This window comes from Gallinula chloropus (genome assembly GCF_964237585.1).
Source record: "Gallinula chloropus genome assembly, chromosome: 2".
Classification (NCBI taxonomy): Eukaryota; Metazoa; Chordata; class Aves; order Gruiformes; family Rallidae; genus Gallinula; species Gallinula chloropus.
The window spans coordinates 149472130-149496550 of NC_140086.1; the positions used below are offsets into that span (position 1 = coordinate 149472130).

Here is a 24421-nt window from a genome sequence, read left to right on the forward strand (position 1 = left end):
CCTGAACCTGGAGCTGTGGCGATAGACACCTGGTCCCAGCTGTAAAATTTTCCTTTCAACTTTTCTAAAAGACTTTTCTTTTAGGAAAAGAAACCAGGGCAAGAAATAAATTGTGAATTTTCTGTGAAAAACAAATTCCAAATCAGCATCTAATTTTCCCATTTTAGATACTTCTTTTTAATAATTTCAGGCTGAAGCTGAATTTTCCTTGACGAGTTCAGTGAGTACACATGTGAGCATTTATCTTTTGCCTTAATTGCATCACGTAAGGAATTTTGATGGCAGTTGCTACTAGCAAAAGCAATTCTTTGTCATCTGAACCTGTTGTTTGCACCCTACAGGAATGCATTTGTCTGGATTCTTCGACTTACTAAGAATAGGTAAAGCCAGTGATACAAGGCTGCGGGTTGGGGAAGCGTCCCCTTCATGTTGTGCTATGAGCAGTGAATCTTTTACAAATGACAGTATAGACTGAAGACTTGAGAGGTTTGTGGGGCAGGGAGGAAAACTGGAGCTTTGCTTTCTTCCCTTAGCTTTTCTTCTCCTTGAAGTGTCCTTAAAAAGTGTTTCAGCACCTCCTGCTGCATGTGCTGCGTTCTCCGGAGTGTGGAATAGCTTGGGATTTGAACAGAAATCTCCATCAACTCTTTTTAAGCCTTGAGGTATGCTCCTAAGGAAGTGGGGTTGAAATGCAATCTAAAATGGAAATGCAGGGAAGCAGGGGAGAGGATCTCTCAGGGCAGTGGGAAATGTCTGTGGGCTGAGCACTGGCACCCAGCCCATGGAATCACAGGATGACAGAACGTCAGGAGTTGGAAGGGACCTTGAAAGATCACCTAGTAAAACCCCCCTGCCAGAGCAGGATCACCCAGGCTAAATCACACAGGAACGGATCCAGGCAGGTTTTGAAGGTCTCCAGGGCAGAAGACTCCACAATCTCTCTGGGCAGCCTGTCACCCTCACTCTCCTGGAAGCAGGAGAGGTGTTAGTGCTTCCCACGGCGGCCACGCCATAAATGCCTCACCTTATCTTTGCAAATAAAATCCAGAGCTGTGGCCCAGCTCCCTCTCCTGGGCACTGAAAACATTAATTCTGCAGATCTGTGCTGGTTTGTGCTGTCAGCCTATGTACACGGTGAAACTGGGTCTGTAGGAGTGGGCAGCTCTGACGCCTGACTAGCCTAACACGTGTTGGCAGCTGTTTCCCTCTGGCTCCAACTGCAGAGATCTTCCTGTGCACACCTGGCCTGCTGTGACGTACCTGTCACCGGGGGGGAGGGGTCTTGGGACCCCCCCCAAGCTGGCTAGAGCTCCTAGCATTTCTAAGCAGACCTGAGTTGGTGGTCTTCCCGCTGCAGCAGCCGATACTCGTATTAGCACTTAGTGTTACTAAATATGGAAGTTACCCTGGATTGAATTCCGAGGTTTAACATTGAATTTGGAGCTTACATCAGGAGTTATGAAATATTATTTCTGCAGTTACTTCAGAGCAGGGCAGGAGTATTAGCCGGGGGGGTTTCTTTGGTTTGTCCATCTGCACATACTCAATGATGTGCTGTCATGGTTTTACCCCGGCTGAGAGCCGAGATCCATGCAGCTGCCTGCTCCTTAAAGGAAAAGAGCAGGGGAAGAGGGAAGGGGGGGGTGAGAGGCAAGGGAAGGGAAAAGGAAGGGGAAGGGGCAAATAACCCCAAAACCAAGAAACTAAGAGGCCCGTAGGTTGGGATAAGGATAGTTTACTAAGATAACAGAAAGATACAATATAACAATGCTAACAGGACTTTAGAGCAAAAATATATGAAGCTGTTGCTACACAATGCAGTTTCTCACCAAGCCCACAACTCAGGCCATGCCACCCAGAGCCGTCCCAGAACCCGACCGTCCCCCAAGAACCGCGCGTCTCGGAGCCGCCCTCGGCCTTCCTCCCGTCAGCCCCCGATATCCTGGGCAGGACGTAACTGGCGTGGAATACTCTCTTTGGTTAGTTGGGCCACCTGTCCTGGCTTCGCCCCTCCTTTCTCATGAATAGAGAAATACGAAGAGCTGAGAAAGTCCTTGACTGTCTGACAGTAACTAAAAACATCAGGGTGTTATCAGCACTACTCCCATTTTAACTCCCAAACACAACATTCCATCCGCTGCTACAAATGAAGTTAACTCCATCCTGACCAAAACCAGGACATGTGCACTGTGAGTTTTGTGCATTAAATCAGTTCAAGTCCAGGGAAGATGGATGTCCCATCAAGTGTGACTGTGCTACAAACACCAGCCCCAAGAGCAAAGCGAGAGCTGAACTGGCACACTGACCTCCCCTCAGGCACTCTTGCCTAACTACAGTTGCTTTGTCAGTCTCAGAGGGGTTGAAAACTCTAAACCTGCGGGATAAATGGTATAGCTGCTGAAGGCAGGAAGAGTATGAGGTGCATGTTACTTGAAGTGAAAATGGCCATTACCTACTGATGAGCATCACACCTGGGACAGTAACTCCTCCAGATCAGAAAGAGGTGTCGTGGGGGTTCTGTTGCAAGCCACCAAAGGGAGCGTTAGACAGCATGTGAGTAGCCATAACGTTAAACAGAAAGTGAAAATCTTCAGGTCCTCCTGACTTCCCCAGTGTGGAGAAACAACAGCATTACTGTGGGGGAATACAGTTTGAACACATCCTGAAGGACTCTTGCTGATTTTCAAATGTGTAAGATGTTAAAACCTTTCAGAGGTGTTTATTTTTGTAGCTAATTGAGTATGAACAATAAAGGAAAGACATAACTTCATTTGTCCTATGCGTACGAGAATACAGTTACATTCAGGGATGCAGGTATTTGGTAAGTTGTAGAACTGGTTTCCCAGAAATGAAACATGATGGGTGGATTAAAGTGCTTAACTGTTGTTTGAAATGTTCCATAAGACTTTTTGGATGCCCTAAATAATTTTTTTCCCATTAAGAGAAATGAAGGCAGCAAAAAGAGAAGACAGCAAAATGTAACAAATAGAAGAAACAAAAAATAATAGGGAACCTGAAATAGTGCCAGCAGTTAAAAGGCACAGTGTCTTTCACAAGGGAATATATCTGTAAATATCCATGGCCAGTTGTAAGAACAAGGACAGTTCTGAATTGTGTCAGGAACACAGTAATTGGTAACAATCTTGTAGATTAAACTGCATCTGTCATAACGCAGAAGAGGCAATAGACTGATCTAATAGCCTGTTCTGTCTTTGCACACTGTGCTCCTGCCTTGCCGGAGTAAGGGAAATCCATTTCCATTATGAATGCTAAAAGACTTTTTGGTGGAAGCTGTTTGACATCTTGGAGTGGGCAAAATCACTTTGCTCAGGTGACCTGAAGGGTTTTCCTGAGGTGACGCTGGGTTGGCTGGAGGTGTTTGCCGTTTCAGGGGAGTGTGTGGGGGGAGCTGCTATCAGAACAATGCTTGAGAAGCCTAAGTCCAGAAACGTGGGGTGGTTTAGTCTGTGCTTGTCCTGGGCACAGCTGGCAGAACGGTCAGTAAACGGCACTTGATCAGCAGTCCTGCTGTTTCACAGAAAATAGCCTGTCAAACTGCCATCTCAAAACAAACCCAATCATGTTATTAATAGGGATGGTAGGGAAAGACTTTTTATACACTTTCATGGGTAAAGTTGCCAGTATATTCTGTGGAATCATATTCATAGCATTTACTGCACATTTTCTTGCCCAGACTGTGTCTTAAGAAGCTGTGGTGCTTCTTGATCTCCTTCAGTAGCATGAACCACATAGGACTTGAGGAATGCCTGGTTTTTCCACGCAGTTCTCCAATAATGAGCCAGTGGGAGATGTCTGCAGCAGTGCATTCCCAAGAGCTTTGATTGTAAAAGCTTTAATAACTAAAAAGCTGCTACCAATAAAAACAGCCACTGCCAGTACGAAGCCAAGGATTATGTGTACCAGCGCTATCGGTCAGCAGGATGAACACAAGAATGGGACAGTTTGTCTTTCGTCTCTCCCTGCTGAACCAGGACCTGAAGCAGGACCTCAGTTGGCATTCTTAGGCATTTATGCCCTGGTTTACCTTCCTGGAAAAATCTCCTTGTTGCTGCTGATGAATGCAATGTTTGATGATGTACCAACCGTGTGAGATCTCCTTGCCCCTGGACCATGCTGGGAGCTGGCCCCAGGGAGGTGAGTGGTGCTGGTGGGGCCCCAACTGCAGCCTGGTTTGGGGATGGGGTCCCGCAGGAAAAGCTGCTCTTGGTGGGTCTTGTCTGATCTAGAATCCTTCAGGATCCACATTACCCTGTTGGGGTCACAGTAAAACTTTTCAGTAGCATAAAAGAGTTGGATGTTGAATTCATATTCATTTTATTAAGGACTGAGTCACAAAACTGAAAATTATGATGTTTTTAAATCAAGAAGTCCTGGTTGATGTAATACAAGAAGTACAAATACTTTTGCTGTTTAGCAGGGGAATTCCTTCAGTCCTGCCCAGTGTGTTTTGAGTTCATTATTGATGATTCTTAAAAATGCCCTGGGGGAGAAAACAAAACAAAAAGCGTGGAAACCGTAGGCACCCAGCAAAGGAGGTTTGGGTTGTAAAGCAAAGATTGGGGGAGGAGAGAATTTTACATTATAATTTGAAATTATAATTCAGGAGTTTTTCCCAGTGTTGTGGAAGTTGGCTTAGCTGCCAGTTGTTTAAAGGACTTTTTACAAGGCAACTTTAAACTTAAATAAACAGACTGTTTGCAGGTCACAGGTTAAGATTAAGTCTTGTAAAGTCAAGATGAGGTTCAAAAACTCATTTCTCTCTTGTCCTGTAAATGATGTTCTGGGGCTAGATGTACATACAATAACTTGTACATCCTGATATTGATGCACGAAATGTACGGTTTTTTCCTCCTACTAAGTTGTGAGCAGCAACTGTGAGGAGTATTAGACTTTTTTCTTGATTATTCTTAAAATGCAGTTCAAGATCACAGTCTCTTATAGTGAAACAGGATAATAAAAGCACACGTCCTTTCTGGGCAGAAATGCTTGCCTGGGCAAGGACTTTCTCATGTACAGGATGCAGCTTTTGGGGGAATTTAAAGTTGTATTTTCAAGACATAGATGAGCTTTAAGAGAATGTGCCTTTTAACTTCTGCCTAGGAATGATTTTAACTTGAAAAGGACATTTCTTCACACGCAAGAGGAAACCCATGTTCCGTACTGCCTGCGGTGCTTCCTGAGGTTTAAACTGTATGTGAAATAGAGGGAAAAGTCATTTCTCTTTGCAGGTCCCTTCTTCAACTTCTGTGTTTCCTTCATGGTGCCCAGTGTTTGGTTTGAATGACCACGTCGTTGCAATTCATCTGTCCCTAGTGAAAGAGTGAGCGGTGTCAATGTTCAATAGCAGAGACAACAGTATAGGTTTTGTTTCTTAAAATGATCAGCCATGAAATACAAGAAGGTGTAAAGAACTCTTATTTTAATTCCACAGCGGCTGCCTGTATGTTAAATCTAAGATGACAGATTTATTTACTGATACCCAGAACAGGCACAATAACCCCTTTTGTTGTTCATGTTGAGAACAGGGATCTCTAGTTGCTCTCTACAAATCTTGATACTGAGAAGCAGTAGCATGTAAGTACTGAATTTAAAGCAGAGTCAGCCAAAGATATTCTTGCCATCCTTTGTTTATTATTAAAACTATTTCCTAATTACTTAAGGCATTTTTCTTATTTAAACAAACTCCACAACATCAGCACACCGTGTGTTTGCCTGACTATTGCTAGGTTTGGACCTGCTTGAACCAAGAGCTCAGCCTCTCCATAATGTCAGGTGTTGAGCACTAATGAAATGAACATGTGTTCACCAGCTTCATCATGAAATACAGGATCCCAAAGCTTTCCAGACCTTCAGATTTGCATTTGCGCTGGGCAAAAATGTAGATGTAAATCTTGGTGTCAAAGGTAAAATGCAAAAGTTAGATAAATAGCTGGAACAACTCTTATACTACTTTTTGTTTGTTTGTTTGTTTAAGTTACAGCAGAGCAAATTTCAGTAGTAATGTCATGTGCTGGTGCAGCTACCTAGTTCACTGGGAGTTAAGCAGATATTAATAACATGCTTTTGAAAATCCCATGGACTCACTTTGTACTCTTACTACTTAGTAAAATTAAATACTTTTGAAGAAATTGGCCCTGAGCTCCTGAATGAAATATACCTCCCATTACTTAAGTTTCCTTCAGATCAGCCTTGAAACGTGTGAAGTTCTCAGCTGAATAGCTTCGAGGTTGCTGAACCAAGATCTGAAGGAGAGCTGCATTTTCCATTTGTTGGCCTCTTAGGAGCAGGTTCCCTTTGGAAAGATGCCCTTTCAGATCTTTCAAATATTTATAATAAAGGGGTATGTTTGAAGCAAAGGAAGACAATAGTCTAAATCTACATAGTCAAAGAGCATGCAGTAAAACACAGTTTATTTTTAGAATTACTGAATTAGCAGAGGAAGAGGGAGACAAGAAGAGGTATGTGGGACACTATAGGAACTGTATATAAGTGCTGGAGATGAGTGAACTAGTGTGGAAGATAGCAAGTTCAAGTCCAATCAATATGAAAAGTTAAGAGGAGCTGACCTTCATTCTTCTGAATGTCCTTCTGGACTGTTTCATGTATAGATATACACACTTGCATATATTTGAGCACATGTGTATGTATCTTCTTCCCAGGAGTAGAAAGTAGGCAGAAGGGGAAGGGTAACATGTTCTTTGAAGGTTTCCTGGAAGATCTTCTGCATAATGCAACTTCTGGGGCGGTTGGGTTTGAGGCTGAGCAGGGGGGAGTAGAAGTATGTTGTTTAAACTCCCCATCAAATAATACTTCATGATGGAGAGCAGGCTCCGCTCCCCTGCCTACGTGTGTGTACGCTCCTTAGCTCTAACCCCAGAGTAAGAGTTTCCTGGCTTTCTCTGTGTATGGCTCCCAGAGCTGTTTTTGGGAGAGGCTGCCGCTGAGCCTGTTCCACCTGTGGTGATTATGCCAGTAGCAGATGGACAGAGTTCCCAGGGAATGCCAAGTGTGCAGCACTGCACGTGCCTGCACAAAGCAAAGGGTTTCCAGGCTACGCTGGCTCCTTTGCTGTGTGTAGGCTACAGTGAGCTTTCACAGGCATTGTGGGATTGCTTTGCAGGCTGACGTGTCTCTGTGCACACATGTGCACTGTGAATGATTTTTATAAAAGCATTTGTTCTGGGCAGCTTTTTCTGCTACTTGTGTGCTATTGTCCTTCATGGCCAGTTTGTCTTCCTCTCCTCACCCTTCTGCTGTATTTTACCCGTTTTAAAAATAAGATCACCTGTATCAGAAACCATGTGGCCAGCTGGACTAGGCAGTGACTGTGCCCCAGTACTCGGCTCTGGTGAGGCCAAGTCTCGAGTCCTGTGTTCAGTTCTGGGCCCCTCACTAGAAGGACTCTGAGGTGCTGGAGTGGGTCCAGAGAAGTGGCTGAGGGACCTGGGGTTGTTTTGCCTGGAGGAGGCTGAGGGGAGACCTTACAACTCTCTACAGCCACCTGAAAGGAGGTTGTAGCCAGGTGGGTGTTGGTCTCTTCTTCCAAGTAACAAGTGATAGAGCAACAGGAGAGACCTTCAAACTGTGCCAGGGGAGGTTTAGGTTAGATAGTAGGAAAAATTTATTCAATTTATTCACCAAAAGGGTTGTCAAGCACTGGAACAGGCTGCCCAGGGAAGTGGTGGAATCACCGTCCCAGGAGGTATTGAGAAGACATGTAGATGTGGCGCTTAGGGGCATGGGTTAGTGGTGGGCTTGGCAGTGCCAAGTTAACAATTGGACTTAATGATCTTAAAGGTCTTTTCTAAAATAAATTATTCTATGATTCTATAAAGATTAATTGCCTTGATTTTGATGTTTACTCTCCTTTCTGAATAGAGTATTTTTCCCTAAATTTACAGATCACCTGAAGAGCTAGATTTCCTGCAAGCTTGGTCACTAATGCATCATATTTGCTAATAGAAAAATTCTAAATGGACTTTAAAATTAGACTTTAAAGTATTAGATAAACATCTGTGGGTTTTCTTTCTTAAAAAATACTAATCTGCCAAAGAACTTTGACTGAGATGTCAGATCCCTTTCTGTATTAGGGAAGCTTCTATGCTGACCTGTTTTGCCTTAACATTAATTAAACCACTGGTGGGAAGTTGCTTTATTGTCAGGTGCTGTGTAGGGCGCAGTCTGCTGTGCTGACTCCCACTTCACCACACTTAGAAGGTGTTAGTGTAGGTGTTAATGGGTGAGACAGATGTGGTTGGGATTTGCTATACCAGAGGAACACCTCTAGCTTCTTGGATGTTCTGATGTGTGAAGTAGACTGTGGCATTGTTCAGATGATTCTGACTTGCTCCTGGAGTGGGAAGCCCTGAAGTGGCTTCAAGCTAACTGTACAGTACCTCTGAATGTCATGCTGAGCCAAGTCTGGGTAAAGCGTCTCTGCTGGGCTTTGTGCCAAGTAACCTTGGCCTTAGTCTGTGGACGTGACACAAGTCTACAGTAAAACGCAGTTCCAGTAGTTCAGGAAGTTTCAGTGGCTCACTCACAGTGATGGAAGCACATCTCTGAATTTTTGTAGGATCAAGCCCTGGGTCTGTGGTAAGGAGTTAGAAATGTGGACAGCAGTTGTGGATTTTAAAATAGATTTAATTGCATCTTCTTATGTTTCATTGTTGGTCTCTGAAAGTTTTCCAATGGCTTTTAGGACCCCTTCTAAAATCAGATGTTGAAAGGTACCGCTAGATTTCAAACTTTAGCTTTACTCAAACCATCTCTCTGTTTCTACCTCTCTCTTATTTAATTAGAATTCACTGCAAGTTTACAGATTTGACAACCAAACTTTATTACAGCGTGGGAATGGTTTTCTGTGAGATTCTATACTGGAGCATGTAGGGAAGGATGGGGCTCTGCACCACCTGCTTGTCCTCTGATGTAGAAGGTGGTGCCATGCCAGCTACTGGTGGAGTGGAGCTGGAGTCACTCTACTTCCGTAGCCATGTCTGTAATATTGCTCTCACTAATCACTTACAGTCTTTACAGAAAAATTTGGAACAAAGGGAACAGTTAAAGATAAATAAATGAGGACAACTCTATGCTGAGTAGCTTTGGATACAATTTGAGTATCTTAGATGGAAAGCCTGGCTTAAAAGATGGTGCTGAGTGAAGGGATGAAGAAACTACAGATGATGTTTTTGCACAGACTGAACACTTTATAAGAATTGCCTCAGCCTGGAGCCCAAAGTTGGACTGATGAAAGGGGCTTGTAGAGCAGAGCAGGCCAGTGGGCTGTGGTTTGTTCTTCTACAGACATGTTGGTGCTTCAAAAGCAGTTTTTGTCATTGCAGTGCCCCTCAAGGCTGTGCCCTGACCTTGACAAGGTTTATGTACCCTGCCTTTCTTTGACCAAGCTGCTCAAGATCACAACCGAAAGAGATCTCTGGATGCAATAAATTCTAGTTGGCTCAGAGGGGTCCTGGCTGACTAGGCAGGCTGGATTTCTTCCCAGTCTGAATTTGGGAAAAGGACAAACTACCAAAAGGAGAAGTGTTGGACTGAAGTAAAGTACGAGCTGTCTGGAAAAGCTGAAACAATCTTTGGGCTTTCTGATGGAAATGCAGCCCTCAACCTGATGAGTTAGGCCAAGGTGAGTCCGGACGGTGATGTTTCTTCATTATTTTTTTTTGAAGAAAATGGGTTATCCCACCTCAGCTCATCCATGCAGAGGGACCAGGTGGTGTCATCTGGACTAGTCCTGCTATGGGGCTCCAGTTTGGGGGCTTAAATCCCTGGCTGCTATCTTCCTTTCACAAATGGTAGAGGTCTTTCACAGTAAGAACAAGCAGGGATATTTTAACTGGCAATATTGACAGCGACAATTTATAGTCTATTGTGTGGATGCAGCTGCTGGGCATTCATACCCTGCCACCATCCTGGCATTCCTGACTCTATTTTTGACAAAGGATGTTTAACCAGGAATACCTTCGTATCTCAGTGCAATTTATATCTCAGCCATTTGCATCTTCTCTCTGTTCCCTTCATCCAGATTTCCCTCCTTCCCATACTTATCCTCACACACACACATCTCAGAAGAAAAAGAGTGTGTGAGGAAAGTGAAGCTAAAGCTGTCATCACACACCATAAATACAACTTGGTAACAGAAGAACTGGTTGTTTGGCAAATATTTTACATAAAGCAGTTCTGAAGCCAAGAAAGACTATGAAGACAGGCTGAGAGACTTGGGGGTTGTTCAGCCTGGAGAAGGCTCCAGGGAGACCTTGTAGCAGCTTTCCAGTACCTGAAGGGGACCTAACAGGAAAGCTGGAGAGGGATTCTTTACAAGGGCTTGGAGTGATAGGACAAGGGATAATGAGTTCAAACTAAATGAGGGCAGATTTAGACTAGATATAGTGGAAAAATATCTTCCCTGTGAGGGTGATAAGGCCCTGTCACAGGCTGCCCAGAGAAGCTGTGGCTGTCCCCTCCCTGGCAGTGTTCAAGGCCAGACTGGATGAGGCTTTGGGCCACCTGGTCTCATGGAGGACTTCCCTGCCTATGGCAGGAGATGGGAGTAGATGAGCTTTGAGGTCCCTTCCAACCCAAACCATTCTGGAATTCTATGAAAAATCCTGTAATTGTTACTGCAATTAAAAAGTCTCCTTATGCAGTTAATGGATAAGGAGTTTTTGAAGTGTCATCCTTTCACACACCACTGTTAGGGTTTCCTTAGGATGGGGCTCAGTATATTCTGCTGAGGCATCGCATACCCTGTGTTCAGGGAGCTGGGAAGAAACAGCCTTTTTAGAGTTACATTCCACTTTATTAAATGACAGGTTTTATGTTTTGCCCAGGTAAGTTTTGTTCAGTCACAGAACTTGGCCAGGTCACACTCACCACAGCTCACTCCTGCAGTACCAGCGCACAGCTCCCTGCCTGAGCCAACTCACCTCACTCACCCAGGAGCAGTCGTGGGTTGAAGCACATGAGCAAGGTTGCAGTAACAAACCTGTTCCCCAGCTGCCAGCAGCCCTCAGATGCCAGGTTGTCACGACTTTACATTTCTCCATATCACACACAGATTCCTTTTTCTGGCTGTTGATAAGATATTCTGACAGTAACTGTCCATATTAAGTTTGTCCCTATTACAGCACAGACTAGAAAGGACAGAACAGATAATATCCCATAAGTAATTGAGTGGTGGGTGGAAAATGATAGTAGATTATTTTCCCCAAGGAAGCTGGGGGAAGGTGAGGAAAGAGAAGCTGAGAGTCTTATTTCCATCCATGCTTTTTTGTCTGGGATACAGCACAGCCACCCAGCATTAAGGGCATGCTGCACAATTGCACTGAGCAGTCCCGGAGCACACACCTCTGAGGACACCGCTCACTCTGTCATTGCTGCAGAGGCTTGCTGGGGTTTTGGGTTGCTGGGCAGTCTGCCCCAGCATCTTTCAAGTGATGCCCAGAGTACCAAGCAGTTTAAGCAGAAAGAACTGATACGAATTGGAAATGACTAGTAACATCTTGAAAACCATCTTGTTGTTTGGGGATTTTTTATTTGTTTTGTTTTATTTTATATGTTATTATGCACCCCAAGTTTTCCATCATGCCTGCAGGGAGGCTTGGCCTGCTGGCTAGCTCAGCACACAGGAGAAAATTTGGTGCGGCTGTGATTGACAAGGCCATGATGTGCTGTCAGGGAGGCTGTGTTTTAAAAATAAAATTGCTTTGGGAAATTGCAATGGGATAGCTTCCAGTAAGCTAAACTGAAAGTGCCTTTCAAACATAGGGATGCTTGTCCTTCTGTATCCCCTTTCCTTCTATTATCCATCTGCAATTCTAGTGAGGAGACAGAGGTCTCTGTTATTTCCTGGTCTGTGCTTTCCTTCCCTCTCTCCTCTTTCCCTGCCTTTCACCACAGAAATATCTCAGCAATGCTAGGAGGCTGGTATGCCCGGGGAGGGTAAGAATAGTCTACAATGACAGAGACCACTCCTGTTGTTTTTTGTCTACTTGCAGTTGTCTGGACAGAGGATCCACACGAGAGGTAGGAACAATTGCATCTGAGAAGCTAGACCTTTTGCAAGACAAACTGTTAAACCCTTAAGAAGATTTGTTCCAACATCCAAAGCCAACAGTCCTGTTCAAATCATCAAAATAATCCTTCATCAGTACATTGGTGTGGCTGCGTTTCCCGTTTCCATCCTTGAACCTTACCAAACATTCCTTGTTGGGGTTTTTTTCCTTTGTTCCCTGTCTAGGTCCAGTCTGTCTTGGAAATGCCAAAACCTTTAGGGCATCAGGAGCTGGAAGTGGTGTGAACCTGTTTCAGACATGGAGCACTGGGACTCACTGGGATTTTTGATTGTCACACTCAACTATAATGTGACAATTGTAGGTAAGTACTTTAAAACACAAAGGAAAGCTCTCCTTTCCTTTGCTGCTCCATATCCTGAAGTGTCCTACTGATAACCAACTTCAATTTGTAGCTATGCCTCCGTGATCCTTACAATTACTTGTTATTTAGATGCATGATATAAGTGGCTAATGTATTTCTTCTCTTGTTGAGCAGATTCCTACTCGCTGTCTGGTAGGTATTTTCTGAACTTGATGCAAAAAATTCTGGCAAGCTTTTGAAATTTGTCTCTTCTTGATGCCTGAGCTCCAGGTCAGCTTTAACAGCTGCATTATGGTTGTCACATTATGATGAAAACACACAGAGTAACATTTTATTTGTATCATATAATGTGAACAGTAGAATGTATGCAACAGCTTTAGTGATGAAGTACAAAGTTTAAAGAAGGGGAAAAGCAAACCCCCTCTCTTTTACAGGAAGAAGTTTGAGGGTTTTTACCTTTGTGGTTAATTCTCAAACTTTATGAACAAAGTTTGCATGCATTTGAAAAAAACCCAAACCAAACAACAAACCAACAAAATACAGTTGCTTTCCCCTCAGCTAACAGGTGCCTGACTGCTTCTTTTTTTTTTTCTTTTTATTTAGATAGGACACTGTTCCTCTTTCATGGGCTACTTTGAGCAAAGTGGGAGACAAATAGAAACATCCAAGGGCCTTTGAAAGACCCTTCGCCTGCAGCTGTAGACAGTTGCTGTAGTTTGTGCTGTGCATTGCAGGGAGTATCCAACAGAGCCGTAGGGGCATCGGTGAAGGGGCTTGTTCTAGTGTGTTTAATCAAGACTGAGTCATTAGGGAAGGTGATGCGTGGAGGGGTTACCTCTAAAATGTATGCTGTATTAAACTGCTTCCCAAGGAGCCATTGATTTTTCTTAAGCAGTACTCCCTGTTGCACATGTTCTAATTAAAAATTGATAGTGAAATAGCATGTAGTATTTTGAGCTTAATTAACTAATGTGCTTAGAACCCTTTGAGGTCCTCACAGGAAAAAAAAGCCACCTAAGTATGAAACGTCGCTTGCTAAAGATGACTGATGACTGTACAGCTGGTGTTTTCTATTGCCCCACACTGTGTCAAAAAGAGAGTAACAGTACAGCCTGTCACCAAAGTGCAGGAAGCTGAAAACACAGTAAAAGCCACCACTAAAGTTCAGGTGATTAAAGATAAAACGGAAAGGCCTCAGTTCGTTTGTGGTTGGATAATACATTTTTTGGCCAGGAGCTGCAGGTTTCTCTGACAATCTCCCATATAGCTTATGTGTCCTCAACCTTTTTCTGGCTGAAGTTTTTCCTCTTCAGAGTGCAGTTTTACTGTTCTGGCCCAAAATCAGCCTAGTAGCCGCACATGGCTTACACGGGGCATTTGAGCTGCATGTTTGGCACAGTAACAGGTATAAGAGGGTGTTGTGGAAGTATTTGAGTATTTCAAAATCACACCAAATACAGGGAGACAGCTTTGTGGGAAATAGGAAGGAATGTTTTTCAAGACAATAGGTGTAAATAATCATGCATTTTGCAGGAAGTATGCTTTGGGATCTGGATTTTTAGAAAGCCTTTAGAATGTGCATTGGTGTCTTTCACAGGCTGCCTTTAAAACTTTGTGTGCATGTGAGATGTGCAGTCACTATGCATGACTCGAGGTTTTCACCGCATTTCTCAACCATCAGCATCACATAACATGCTTCTCTTTAGTCACTGTGTCTTGCTGTTTATCTGTCTGTGGTTACAACTCATTTCTTAACCATGTCCTAAAGCACAGCATTCACTTTATCACTCTTCCATTTTGGTGGGGTTTTTTCCCTCTTTGTTCCTACATAGGGGGTTTTATTTCTCTTTTTTGGCATGTTTAAAAAATACCTGAAATTAAGCAGGGGATTATTAAAATTAAATTACTTTTCCAAAATCATTTATGGAACTAGTGACAGGACCCAAGACGAAACTTGAGAAATTCAAGTACTAAACTAACTTCAGGTGTCGAATTTTCCCCTATGTTTGTACAGAATATATTTTTCTTTTTTGACAGCATAACAGCATGACTTTACACCTTCCTATTGTGCCCAGGAAAAGGGTGTTTTTTTCTTTGTTCCTTTTTTTTTTAATAAATAACCTTGTCAGCAGTACAGTAGTGTGTGTAACTTTACAAACAAGTTTTCATAAAAACCCCAAGTTTTTATGAAAGTCCTCCCATCCCAAAGTCCTCCAAAAAAAAAGCCATGAGTAACAGTCTCATTCAAAAAATCTGATATGTAGAGTACCAATGCCTGATCTTTCACTGCTATTGGTGTAATGGAATAAGGATCTTTCCCACCAATGTGGATGGGACCAAGCCCTACCTACAGCAGTCATATGAAGGAATCCAGGGAAAGATGAAGCAAGCACTGTAAGAAAATGCCAGACTTGTAAGGCTTGACTTGGTGTTGGGAGCTTTTGGTCTGAATGGAGAGAGAAGTTGTGCCCCAGGGTGAATGAAGGTTGGAAGACATGGTCAGGATGGGGCAGCCAAAAAGCAACAGAAGGAAATGACCAGGGTACATGTGCACACACAAATGTACATTTGTAGAACATTTTGCATAAGTTTGCTAGTAGCACCTGTTAAGTAGCTCACTAGTAAATACCAGTTTAGACACAAAAGAAAAACGTTGCTGGTTATAGCAAACTTCATATATGATTTCATGGCCAAGACCAAGAAAAAAACTACTATGTTAAGGAACAATCTTTTTTATTTAGAAGAGTTTCATACTGTGATAGCTGTTCTATATTATTGAAATAGGACAAAATTCAGGTGCAGATGTCTGAAACCAACTGCAAGAAAGAACTGTAAGTGAAATGGGATTATTAACTCAATTGTGAACTCTTTTTGTCAGATTTGGACATGTTCAGAGTGTTTTCATTAGGCTGAGATTTCAGTTGGCATGGATTATTGAATGTCAAGCTCCTGCCCTGTTGAGTCTAGATGAAGCTTATGGAATGTGTCAGCTAACACATTTTCACATGAGTTTCAGTCCCAGTCAAAACAGAGATTTTAAGAAGGGAGACAGATTACAGAGGCGATTTCTTCAAATGACTCCTGTATAGAGAGAGCACCACTACATTACCTTCTTGCCTTTCCTCCTCAGCGCTCTGACTCTTTTTTCTTACCTTCTCTTCTAGGAAAGATCTGGCTAATGTTGATAATTCTGCTGCGGATGGCAGTGGTAGTGTTAGCAGGCTATCCACTCTACCAAGATGAGCAGGAGCGCTTCGTCTGCAACACGCTGCAACCAGGATGCTCCAATGTTTGCTATGACTTGTTCTCTCCTGTATCCCACTTTAGATTCTGGCTCATTCAGACTGTGTCTATCCTACTACCTTATGCTGCCTTCAGCATTTATGTTTTGCACAAAGTAGCTACGTACATTGTACGAGTGCACTGTTCAGCGCACAGATGCAGAGGGAATAAGGGTTTATCAAGCCCCAGAGACCTGAAGGAGCTCTGTGGAAGTGCTGTTGCCAATAGATTAGATGGTGGTGCAGACAACCTAAATGTTCTTAATTTTTCTGGGGCATATGCTGTTCATCTTTTCTTTAGGACACTACTTGAAGCTGCCTTTGCAGCTGTGCAATATTTTCTCTTTGGATTTTTCGTTCCCGAGCGCTTTTCCTGCTACCATTCACCTTGTACAAGCACAGTTGACTGTTACATCTCCCGGCCCACTGAGAAATCCATCATGATGATTTTCATCTGGGGGGTCAGCAGTCTCTCCTTCCTGCTTAGCCTTGCTGATCTTGTCTGTGCGCTGCGAAGAATGACAACAAGAAAACAAAAGAACAAGCTGCTGGCAAACCTCCATGCAGAGAATGAGTGCACTTCAAATCTTCCCCCAGTACAGCATGGTAGCTCTTCTCCACCTCAAAATCAAGACCATCCAGTATCAAATAGCAGCCAGACCAGTGATGGCTCCTGCTCACTTCTCTCTGAAGAGGAAGAGGCTGTTCTTCATCCTGAAGTGGTCTCTCAGCAAACTGCCAGCACTAACCTTAATAGCAACAGCAATAAGCCCTGTATCTCAGGAGACCTTGCTAAGCAAGATAGCACTGAAGAACCCCTGCATGCTGGTGACCACCAAGGAACTACATGCAGGCAAGTGAGACCCAGGCTTCAGCAAGACTTCATTAAAGATACTGCCCTGACTTTGAGACCTCAGATCAAGTCTCACCTTGGAGTTTCTTCCTCTGTAGTTCAGAGCAAGCTTTTAGGGTATTATCCTTCAGCTGAGCTAAAAAACCCTGATTCACAATCAAATTATAGCAGTACTAGTTGCCTGAGGTCCAAAAAGTCAGAATGGGTATAAAGCCCTGAGTGAACACTACCCTATGACCCTGGCAGGACATATTGCATCACTGAGGAGGTTTCAGGTAGTTTCAGCTGGATCCGTTGGCTGAGGTTATGCTGCAGAGACGCTACTATGCTGTGCTCCTCCATTGAAGAGGAAGCAAAATACTTGGATAGGAGTTCTAAGGATAATATAAGGAAACTGTTATTTGGAAAATGCAAAATTTTTATGGTTTTCTGAGTGTAAGTGACTTTAAAAAGCTGTGGACTGCTGCTGATGCGACTGACCTGGTTTTCCAGGAGTACGTGTGAACACTTGTTTACCCTAACTTAGTATTATTGCAAAAGATTGAGCTTAGGAAGGACGTGACTTTTAAACACAGTTGTGCATTATCTACTGTCCAAAGGTTATTTATCTTCTCATACTAAATTCTCTAAGCCTGCTCTAAGAAAGGATATTCAAACAAGAAGAGTAGACAGTAAATAAAATAAAAATAGATGTTTTGTAGCAAAGGATTCTTGTGAAAAAAGAAAACCACCTTGGATCTTACTGACTGAAGGCTACACCTTCCCTAGTTAGAAACTAGGAAGTACCTTTTTCTGACCCTGAGGTTAGCTGGCACAGTCTGACTATGTCTGAGTTACTCAACTCCAGTAGCCTCCAAAACAGGGTGGCTGCATCCAGATTAGCTGTGGGTAATGGTCCTGTGTTCAAGAATTGCTCAGGAGAAGACTAGGAAGTGTGGGTCGGGAATGTGTCAGGGAATGCTCCAGCAGTCTGACTGTGGGGGACTGAGCCCCAATGCCCAAACCCTGGCACAACTGCCCCTGTGCTAGTGTAGATGCACTACAGAGGTGTCTACAAGGTGTTACATGTCTCAATCTGAAATAGTCACTATGGGTTCTTGATTTCAGTGGAGGGGTGAGTCGCCTGACCTGGTTTAGGCATCTCTGAAGGTAAGTTGAGTAATTTTTTAGATATACCCATTTCTCCCACAGACCTGGACTTAGGGAAAAGAGTTTCTATACTGAGAGAAGTATATAGTGACAACAACTATACCAGAGTGCTCCCTCTCTTTGTCTGACAGACTTCTAAGGCTAAGCCTTTGAAAACATGTTTAAATTAAGTGATTCACAGAAGATGTTGCTGCTGTCATGCTCTGCGCTTTCCTTCAGTGTTACTTCTGCTGCATTTACATAAGCGTGGCCCAGCACTGAAGCACAGCAGTGAGTGTGCTGAGTTCTCTTCTAGCTACAAGCCAGCGGGGGTTGAAGGTTGCACATACCTGCAGATCATCAGGGGGAGTGGATGTGGAGGAGCACGTGCTCAGGGAAATGTTCAGGTGGTTAATGTCTTACAAAAGTTTAGTTAAAAGGGTGGCAAGAGCTGGTATTTGTAGATGCTGCCTGAAGCTGGAGTAGCTCCCTCTCCATTTAGACCCATTCAAAAGAGAGAACAGATCCAGTCTTGCTCTTACTCTGCTGTATAACAAGCTTCTGCAGTGACTTAATGGCTGGCTCCTCTGTGCAGAGCATCAAGGGACAACAGACTTCACATTGTTCCTTTTCTTTCCTGCGGATGCCAAAGTCTTTAAGACAGTTTGACTCACGGTGTCTGTGTATCATTTCTCACTTGTGCAAGGCAAAGACTAAGCACTTAATTATCCCTCGTTTTCTGCATCCCCTCAGAAATTAGGTAGCTTAATAGATCGTCAGGACTGCTCTTTGGGTCAGGAGGCAGGATTTATTTCTGCCTGCAAAGTACTTTGGGATCCTGAGGTATGCTACAGAGGTTTTTTAATTACTGCCTTCTAAGTAAAGTTCTCCTCTCTATTAGCTGTGTTTGTTTCTTTTATCATGCATGCTTGTTGTATGATTTGTCATTTACAGGGTAGGAGCAGCATTAATTATTAAACTTATCATAGGCAGAAAACCATTAAATATTTAAACTTCTCATCCTCCGAAGCCTCTTTAACAGGGTCTGTGCTGATTACACACACCATGACAAAACATTGCAACAATGAAACCTTTTATGATTCATTGCATCTTCTCAGCTGCGAGGAGGAATGCAAGGAACAAATGTGGATTCAGTCTATCGTGTACATCCCTCAGCGTGAGATATAAATAGGGTAGGATTAATAATAAATGCATTGTGGCTGGACACAGTTTGCTTTTTTGTGTCTCTAGCTGGATGTTGTTTAATGTCTGAGGAGTCTCATTTCAAATCAGAAAGATCCTGTTTGTGTCTGAAATGGAAAATTAAATTAGGGAACTTCTTCCTTACTCGGTTTATGGTTTCTTGTTGTGAGATTGTGGCCTTCGGTTTGTGTCCCTCAGCTGCAGACCTGGCTGCTGTTAGGACTTGTGGACCCTTCGACTCCTAATTCAGGGTCAGTGTAATATGCACCTAATGTGTTTATAGAAACCTCCTACTACAAGAACAGGATTTGTATGGGCGTTCCTCTGGGGAGTGAACAGAAGCTTCTGGCATCAACAACATGCTCCTAAGGGAATGTCTCCGAGTCTCTTCTACAAGTCACTTTTATTAATTACAAAGACATGGTCTTGTGAACTGGGGGGATCTACTATCAAGGGAAGACCAAGGGAAGCGTGTTTGAACTATTCTGAACTTCCATGGCTCAAATAAATGAGACAAGATCGTTGGCAGGAACACAGAAGAGGAAACAGGAAAGATCTCTTTGAATGAATCACAAAACATTAGGAGTTGTAAGGGACCTTGAAAGATCATCTAGTTCAACTCCCCTGCCAGAGCAGGATCACCCAGACTAAATCACACAGGAATGCACACAGGTGGGTTTTGAATGTCTCCAGAGAAGGAGACTCCACAGCCTCTCTGGGCAGTCTGTCCCAGGGCTCTGTCACCCTCACAGTGAAAAAGTTTCTCCTTACGTTCACATGGAACTTCCTATGCTCCAGCTCGCACCCATTGCCCCTTGTCCTATAGCTGGCCATCACTGAGAAGAGCCTGGCTCCATCCTTCTCACTCTAACCCTTTACATATTTATAAACATTAATAAGGTCACCCCTCAGTCTCCTCCAAGCTAAAGAGATGCATCTCCCTTAACCTTTCCTCATAAGGAAGGTGTTCCACTCAATCATCTTGGTGTCCCTGTGCTGGACTTTTTCAAGGAGTTCTATGTCCTTCTTGAACTGAGGGGCAAAAAAGAGGAACAAAGAGGAACAAAGAGAATCACCTCTAATTTCTTATATTCAATATCACCAGATGTTAAGGTACCGTGAAGATGTCCAGATGTCCTAGAAAGAGTTAGTAAAGGCAGTAATAAATGTGGGGCAAGGAAGCAACAAGATCTTCTGCTGCTTAAGCAAATATTTAGTCTTTTAAATTTGTGAACTGGTTTTGAAGTCCTTCCAGAAAATAGTTTGTACTCAGAAAAATGTTTCAAAATCTGCTTGTTACATTTGCCAGTGTGTCTTTAAATCTTTTCTTAACCCATCTACATCAGAAGAGCATTTCTGAAGATGTCTTTAAAAGACAGCTGGAAGTTTTTCTTGCATTCAGACAAGTCTGCCATAGCTGCAGCACAGGTACCACTTGAACCCTGAGGTGGGTTTATGGAACAATACATCAGCTACATATGTTGCTCATCCAGACTTGTGTGGTACTGAACATAAGACTACATAGAAAGCAGTCAAGCTACCTGGAAATAAGAGCTGGAACTGATCAGGAAACCTGTGATAAAATAGTTTTCACACGGGAAATAAAGTTTTTGTTGGAAAAATTCTAAAATGCCTAAAAAGGTGTTTTTTCCTTAGAATGTTCAACTGCATCATAGCACTTCTCTTGCTAAATAAGTAGGCTGCTGGAGTCCTGGAATTTGTGTTTTTCCATGCAGCGAGATTCAAGTATCACTGGAAGTTTCTGCAGTATCATTCCCCCCCCCCCCCTTTTTTTTTATTTAGTTTGGAATATTGATTTTTAATACCAAAAAAGAAGCCAAACCCCAAGTTTCAATCTGTTGTAACCACTTTCTTCTCTTTCCTCATGGTCTGGGTTGGGTTGTGAAATACACTGTAGGCAAGTGTCTAGGGAATGCGTAATTTCCCATTGGCAGCAGTTTTTCCCTGTGAATCTCTCAGCTCAGACCAGAATAAGTATTAAATCTGAAGTTAACAATGTCGAGAGATCCTTAGTGTATTCTTTCAAGTTATTAAAATTATCTGCCCTTATGTGATACATCATTATTGCGGTGATTATCTTTCTAGAAGGGATCATTAATTGCACATTATTTTATTTTAATGTCATGATTACAATAGAGAACAGATAAATGATTGCTGCTTGTAGTATTTTAGGATAATAAAGAGATGCGTCTCCCAAAATAGTAGAGCAGTTGAAAAAGCTGTTCTATAACTTCTGTCTTTTGTACTACTTTTAATAGCCTGATGTTCAACTGATAGAGAAGTAATTTTACAATGTAATGCTCTCGCAGTGTAATGGCATTGCTAAAATGTTCTGCAAATTAGATGGTCTCTGTTCAAAGCCGTAGCCTGAACTCTTGGCCTGTGATGCACAGCAATGGCAGTGCTGGAAAATGAGGTCAGCAAGGCAGAAATCTGATCAGAAAGTATGAACTGTATCTCTAAATTAGAATTATCCAGCATCCATGTAACTAGATTACAATCACAACCTACTTCACTAGCTTTTCCCTTCTCCTGCTTTCCCTCCTTCTTCCCTTATGTTTGGGTTTCACGGGCATCTCCACCACTGTGATTTAGTCGTGGGGATACCCATGCAGTGCAAGCTCCAGAGACTGCTGATCCGTGCCACTCACAATGGGGAAATGGCAGAGCTGCCTCCAATGCACGTTCTGCAGCTGGCACTTTGAGTAGTGGGTTAGCTTTGACAAGCTTTCACTGGGGAACGATTTACTGAGTGAAGATGACTGCAGGTTCTGAGCTTTTCTTTAGAAACTGAAGGTTATATGAGGTACACTCAAGAAAGATAGAGGATTTGGGGTCAGCAAACAGAAGTACATCCTTTCTCTTCTGGCTTTCCTCTGTGTGTACCATTTATTTTGCCTGTGAGACTTTAGGCACCACATACCAGAGCGTCTTTGGGGATTTTTCTCTTGGTGAACATGTTACATTGGCCAATGAAATTACAATAATGGAAAGAAACAGAAGATTTTGACCTAGCAGAATGAATTTTTGCATTTTCCTCTGTGTTTTCATGACTTTTCCTAGTACTGAAGGTAGGCAATATTCTTTTCATAAAGAAAAAACAGGATGAGACGCTTTTAGAGCCCCACTAGGCTTGTTAAGCAATGCCTTCCCTGTCTTGACAAATTAGACACCCACTCCTTCTGTTCATTTCTCTAGAAATCAGTGTGAGTGATTCTTACAGCTGACAGACCACACACGGTGTGATTAGCTTCTTGTTTCTGGTATTTCTTTGTATTTTCTTTGCATTTTCTTTGTTTTTGGGGGTTTTTTATTATTATTATCATTTTTTGGTGCAGAGGGCTGTGGTTTTCCAGTTCACCAGCTGCACCCCCCATGGGGCTGCTCCAGCACACATCTGAAAAATCAGCAAGGTACAGCCTTCACCGTGCACCCTGGGATATCACTTCTGCTATTTCCAGGATCTTCAGCAAAGTCAAAAGCAAGGCAGAACTTGTTCCCCAGACCGCCTGTGCTGCTGTACCAGACTGTGTCTGCATTGACCAGCAGAAGCTAGCCAGTGCCATGCAGTTACTGAAGAGGCAGGATCATGGTATGAAAGATGACCCAGAAATAGGGAAAATGTAGTGATAAATGTGGTCTTTCACTGCATATGGAACATTTCTTCTTGCTGTCTTTCTCCTCTTCACCAGCCTTGACCTCTTTCTCCTGCATTGTGTGAAGAGATGAGGTGAGAGGCCTTGAGGCAAGCAATGGTGATGCATATGCAGCTTATCAATCACCTGTCTCTTCCAACTCAGCCCGCCAGTACCCTGGCCTGACTCCCTGTATGCCCCAAACCATGGCAAGTCCATCTTCCAGAAGGGACTGCAGCCCCTTCATGCAGCACAGTCTTGGCAGCAGCTCTTACAATGGTGGTGTTTTCTGTCCATCCAGAGCTGTTTTAGTCCCCTTTGCATTTACCAGAGCTCAAGTGGTTCCCATCTATACCTCAGGATCTGGTAATCTGAAGTGACTGTTGCCAGGAGGGGTGGTGGTGGCAGTGAAATGTAGTATGGATCACAGGAAACTGTGAGGAAAAGCTGGTCTGCCTGCAGCTGTAGGCCTTCCACAGACCTGGGGTGACTTAATTTGGCTTGACCAGGCCAATTTGAAAGACAAACCTTTGCAAAAGATGTCTTAGACAATACAAGCTTGGGGACAGGCCAAGAAACTTGGCTGGCAGAAAACCTTACCAGACCTGCAAGCACAAGCATGTTTTTGAAAGCTTTTTTACGGGTTTTGCCATTAGAAGGAGTTCAGTTTGCTGTTAGGTGTGTCAGGCAGGCAGCTGTCAATCTTGCTTTGGAGACTGGCCTTAAAGAACAGAGGGATCTTTGTCCTTTTTTTGAAGATTTGTGTATTTTTTAGGTCCAAACACACAGTGATGTGAGTCTGAATAGGTCTACAGCTGGGAAGACTTTTCATTACTTCTTTTCTTTAAAAAAAAAATAAGTATTTGTGGCTCGCTGTCAGGTGCTAAGTTCCCTTAAACCCACCAGGAGACAGAGCCCCATCTGTCAAACGCCTACTGTTGGCCGTGAGGGATGGAGAACTAGTGGGTGTTTGTCAGAAAGTGAGTGCTTCCTCTTGGCCAATTGTCCTGTGTGAGTAAGAACAGGAAGCTTTACAGCCCACAGACCTGGTGGGCATCCAAGCCTGCTCTCCATCCCAAGCTGCACCCCCATCGCCTTCCTTCTCCCCTCTGCTGTGAGATGTTGGTGAGCAGGGCTGGGCTCAAGCAGGGATTTAGGGAGGGCAGGGGACCACATCCACTCTAAGTACCAGGGCTAGGGCAGCTCTCAGACAATATCTGAAAATGCCACACGGATATAGGACCTCTATTCCTTACAGTTACCTGCTCTATTGGTACTTAGTTACCTCAGTTAGTGAAGACCGAGTGCTTCAGGAAGCATCAGGTTGAATCATGTTGCTATTTTATTTAAACATATCTGCTGCTCTCTAGAGGAGCTGATGGAACTTGCATGGTTTAAGGATACATGATTATGCACTTTAAGCCATCCTAAAGTCTGGATAAATGAAGAAAACTGAAGAAAGGAAGCAAACCAAAGTGAACAGTAGCCTCTCTAAAATGTTGCCAGGAAATGCAGCAGCAGCAAAATAAATTTAAAGTAAAGAATAGATAAGTTGTTAGTATACTGCAAAGAGGTAGGAGAAAGCACATAGATACATGACAGGTGAGGGGAGTGCCAAAAGAGATGATATTAAAATAACACCTTGTCAATAAATTATAATTATACTGAATAAATTATGATGATACCAATCAAAAGCCTTGTCAGGCATAAAACCTCTCCCAAATCCTAAGTAGACAATGTGCAGAGTGCTTCTAAGGGGGTCGAAGAGGCCAGACTAGTGGCTAAGAAACCACCTCTCCATTGACCAATCAAAACTATGAATTGTACCAGCTTGTACAAAGATGTGATAGAGCCTAGATAAAAGTGTAAAACTTGAGGATGCACCAATT

The 24421-nt window shown here is 43.2% G+C and overlaps 1 protein-coding gene across 1 annotated transcript; it reads left to right on the forward strand.

The window, feature by feature from the left end:
- Positions 1-12347: 12347 nt before the first annotated feature.
- On the forward strand, positions 12348-16756 carry GJD4 (gap junction protein delta 4; the record flags this gene model as incomplete). The annotated part of the gene is made up of 2 exons (XM_084260004.1): positions 12348-12411; positions 15576-16756. The coding sequence occupies 2 exons, from the start codon at positions 12348-12350 to the stop codon at positions 16754-16756; spliced, it is 1245 nt and encodes a 414-aa protein (XP_084116130.1).
- Between the last annotated feature and the right edge of the window lie 7665 nt (positions 16757-24421).